At 43.3% G+C, this 4,682-nt stretch overlaps 1 protein-coding gene across 1 annotated transcript; it reads right to left on the bottom strand.

Annotated features, from left to right (window-relative positions):
* Positions 1-1,520: 1,520 nt before the first annotated feature.
* LOC114375568 lies at positions 1,521-2,084 on the bottom strand. Its single transcript, XM_028333427.1, has one exon. It carries the CDS (start codon positions 2,082-2,084, stop codon positions 1,521-1,523), a length of 564 nt encoding a protein of 187 aa, XP_028189228.1.
* Between the last annotated feature and the right edge of the window lie 2,598 nt (positions 2,085-4,682).

The raw sequence follows: 4,682 nt of genomic DNA, 5'->3' as shown, positions 1-4,682 counted from the left end.
TTTCTTATTCTTCGAATACACTAGGATATCATCAATAAACACAACCACGAACTAATCTAAGTAATCATGGAATATACGGTTCATATAGTCCATGAAGATAGCCGGAGCATTAGTCACTCCAAATGGCATGACTAAATACTCATAATGTCCATACCGAGTCCGAAACGCAGTCTTTGGAATATCTTCCTTCTTCACTCGGATTTGATGATACCCCGATCGCAAATCGATCTTCGAAAATACCGTCGCTCCCCTCAATTGATCAATCAAATCATCTATCCTCGGTAGGGGATATTTGTTCTTGATAGTGACTTTGTTCAGCTATCGGTAGTCTACGCACATCCTCATGCTTCCATCCTTCTTTTTAACTAGTAAGACCGGCGCTCCCCACGGTGATACGCTTGGGCGAACAAATTGTTTACTTAAGAGATCCTGCACTTGTGCCTTCACCTCTGCTAGTTCTACTGGAGACATCCTATAGGGCGCGATCGACACTGGATTCGCCCCAGGCACTAAGTCAATAATGAATTCCACTTCTCTCTCAGGTGGTAATTCACAAATGTCATCAGGAAAGACCTCTAGGAATTCTGACACCACCGGTATACTGCTAACTTCAAAGACCTCCTCCACATTCATGGAGAACAGCACCATGTAGGTTCGAACGTCCCCCACTCCATCGTTGGCAGCACTCTCCTTCAATGGTTCATTTGGAATTACATTTCCACCAAATACCAGCATCTTCTTTTTGCAGTTTAGAAAGATATGGTTAGTAGATAACCAGTCCATTCCCAAGATCACATCTAGATGAGCTAAAGGTAGGCAAATCAAATCCGCCACAAAAGATCGACCCTCAACAATTATAGGACACTTCAAACACACCCGAGAGGTGGTTACAGACTCGTTAGTCAGAGTAGACACCAAGATATCATATGGTAACTCCATCGTACATAACCCCAACCTCTCCACACATGCATGAGATATGAACGAATGTGTGGCACCCGAATCATAGAGTACATCTAGCAGTTTATCAGCAATCAAACACTTACCCTGTATCAAATCGTCGGAGGCAGCAGCTTCTGATCCACTCATAGCAAATACCCGGGAGGGTACCTATGGTCTTCCACCACTAGTGTTATTGTTGTTGCTAACATTACCACTCCTTGTGGGATTAGTAGATCCACGATTGACTGTGTTAGAATTGGCAGTTACCGTCGGTCTCCCAGCCATTCTACACTCCCGAGCATAATGGCCTACCTTGCCACAAATATAGCAACGATCTTCCTGTGTCTGCTGGAGTTGTGGGCAATTTCTCTTAAGATGTGGTCCTCCGCACTGAAAGCACTGTACCCCAGTCCCCTTTGACTGGCTCATGTTGGACGTAGCCATAGGTTGTTTCCCCTTGTTGCTGGAATATGGCTTCATCCTCTTATTACTGTTCCCTCTAAAAGGGTGGCTTCTTTGTGGTCCTCCAAAGCCTCTGGCTTGCCTCTCTTTCATCTTGTCCTCAAATATTCGGCACTTCGTCACCAGTTGATTGAAATCTGTAATCTGCAGCTAACTGCCTGTTGAATCTCCAATCGAAGCCCATTCTCAAACTGAGCACATAAGTCCTCTTCGTTCCGAGCATCTTGGTATTGAGGCCAGTACTGTAGAAGTTCATTAAATTTGCCCTGCTTCAAATCCAAAAATTCCCTCGCCTTTTGCTTTCTGAGATCTCGTGGAAAATAGTTGCCTAGGAATTTGTCCTTGAAGGCATTCCAAGGAATCACGCCTTCAGGTGCTACTAATGTAGGTTTCACGAACTTCCACCAGTTCTCAGCTTCTCCTTGGAGCATGAACGTCGCATAAGGGACCTTATGCTCCTCGAGGCAACCCATCGCCTCGAAAATCTTCTCAGTCTCAGCTAACCATAACCTAGCACCCTCTGGATCATAGTCCCCACTGAACTTCGACGGGTGGTTCTTACGGAAAGCCATGAGTCCCTGATACTCTGCCGGCTCCACATCACGTTCCTGCACTAGAGTTTCCAGCACAGCTGTGATGCGGTTGAGGACATCACGGTTATGATCCCTACCACGTCCTACCATACCTAACCTGTAGGGAAGCTATTAGTATCCAAGAAATTCTACTGAGAGAGTGTACCATATAGGCTATGACAGTTCTCTCTCTCTATATATATATATATATACACACAACAATTCTACTAAATCAATTGCACATTCCTGCTTAAGACAAAAGGGTAGAATTACACACAATTTGTGACTTAACGTCACTCCCCGAAACCTACTTCCAAGTTTCAGAGATACACAACATTCTCACAGTAAGACCATGGACAGGTTCTCTAGAATCCAACTTTTGCTCTGATACCACCAATTGTGGCATCCCTAAATAATGACTGGTTTAATAGTAATAAATTAAATAGCAGAAACCATGAGAATTTTTTTTTCTCTTTTTTTTCGCACAGTTATTCATTTCACGGTAATTAATTTCAGAAGGAAAATTATCACTATAGAGTCCTGAATGGCCAGTTCACAACTCTATTCGGATTCATTTCTTTCTGATTACTCATAACCTCCAAACTATTTTTCTCTTTCAAAAAAAAATATACCAACCATCATTTTAGGTCGTCACATGAGAAATAATAAGGTGCGTTCGGTAAACTCTTTTCTAATAAAGTTCGTTAACATTTCTTTTTCAAATAACAAGATAAAACATAATTGTTTTCATCATAAAAAACTATCCAAAATATGGGAGTTTGCAAAATAGCACAGTGACATCCAGAGCAAAGGTAACAACTGTGGTGGCTACAGCCACAATATATACAATCATCAAAATTTCTATACAAGAGTAAACCTAGCAGTCTGAACTAGATACACCCACCCACAAAAAGTTTGTACGCCTAATCTAAGGAGCCATCTGCTACGATGAAGAGTCGTCACTAATCGTTGTCCCTCCAGGGCCACTCTCGTCTATAGAGTCTGCCTCAGATGCTGACATAATATCCACTGGAGAATCAACATCAGGGAGTGGGTCCTCATCATCCTTTGGTAAGTCAGGGGCATCCATAGCAGGTTCAGGAGGTAACTCCACTGGGTCCTCTTCAAGATCCTCTTCAGAGGATGACACCTCTATCACTTGAACCGGCTCAACTAGTCGATATGGAGTAGGTGTAGGTAGTATCCACTCCACAGGCTGCTGAAGTGTGCGTGCTGGTTGCTCCGGATGTACTAGCGAAGTAGCAGTGAGTCGAATTGTGCCTCGGAATCGGCACCTCTCATTGCCTTCGAGGGTCTCCCAAACACCCTCTAGGCACTCCATCACAACGTGATCATGGATCAACTGCGCTGCCATCGCGATCTACAAGAGATAAAAGAAAGAGGGTAAACTCTTTCACAAGGAATCTAACTACACAGGTAACAATACAATGCGTCCCATGACGGCTACGCACAGTTAAAATGTCTTTTTCAAGAGATTTCCTTTCTGGTAATCGATTACCAAGGTATGTAATCGATTACCAGTGCCCAAGAACGAATTACAACAGCCTTTGCACATTGGAACCTAAAAGTTACACTGTGTAATCGATTACACATAAATGGTAATCGATTACCAGAAGCATATAACACTGTGTAATCGATTACACACACATGGTAATCGATTACCAGTGGCATATAACACTGTGTAATCGATTACACACACATGGTAATCGATTACCAGTGGCATATAACACTGTGTAATCGATTACACACGAATGGTAATCGATTACCAGAAGCTACTGAACATCCTGTTTCAATTTTTAAACCCTGTAATCGATTACACACGAATGATAATCGATTACCAGAAGCTACTGAACATCCTGTTTCAATTTTTAAACCCTGTAATCGATTACACACGAATGGTAATTGATTACCAGAGGGAATTTTTCAGTTAACAACCCAAGATAGATAGCTGGCCAGCCGCCACACAAGCCTCCCTGCTTCGTGGACTTTTGTTCCTTTATTGGTTGACTGCCAGGAGCTCGCCTGCTTAGGTACGTCACAAGTTCTCACTGGCTGACTATGCCCGGGGTGGGTCGGAATTGGTCAAGCTTGGTTTTGGGCAATGGCACCCCACCTGACGTCCCCAAGGTCTCCTGACCCCCGCGACATATCCTCAGGTACCACTCTGTGGTCAACTAATAAAAGTTGGAAGACTGACTCTTCCACGCTTTCTCACACCGAACTTATTGGGTTATGGGGCACCCGTCATATGTGGTACTAGCTGGCGATCGGGCGATGGCGCAAAACAAATATCCCATTTCCACAAGCCCAGGCATAAGCACACCATCCCTAATTGCCCACCTTTAAATTGACCTCATGCACACGTACGTAGCCCTTCTCCTCGTTCCTCTCAGCACCGGGTCCCCATCACACAAGATTCATTCGAATTCCACAATTTTTCCTACCCACATACCTCAGTAAAATCCTCTTCGTTCTGATTCGTTAACCATTGGATCGCCTTGAAAATTTAAATGGGTGTTCCTAATACAAAAATCTAAGTTTTGACCGTTGGGATCTGCTAAATAATGTCTAGAACACGAGATATACTACCTTTCTCGTGACAGCAGGAATTGGTACTGCACAACCATTTTTTTTCTACATAATTGGCAGATTTGCTGCATAATTGGGCAGTTTTTTCTGCATAATTTT

Source organism: Glycine soja, chromosome 1 (genome assembly GCF_004193775.1).
Source record: "Glycine soja cultivar W05 chromosome 1, ASM419377v2, whole genome shotgun sequence".
Taxonomy (NCBI): Eukaryota; Viridiplantae; Streptophyta; class Magnoliopsida; order Fabales; family Fabaceae; genus Glycine; species Glycine soja.
Note: the sequence above shows the minus strand (reverse complement) of the source record. Positions and strands in the feature narration are given on the sequence as shown.

Excerpts from the sequence above, each read along its gene's own strand:
- LOC114375568 (XM_028333427.1), bottom strand. The coding sequence starts at position 2,084 with ATGGTAGGACGTGGTAGGGATCATAACCGTGATGTCCTCAACCGCATC.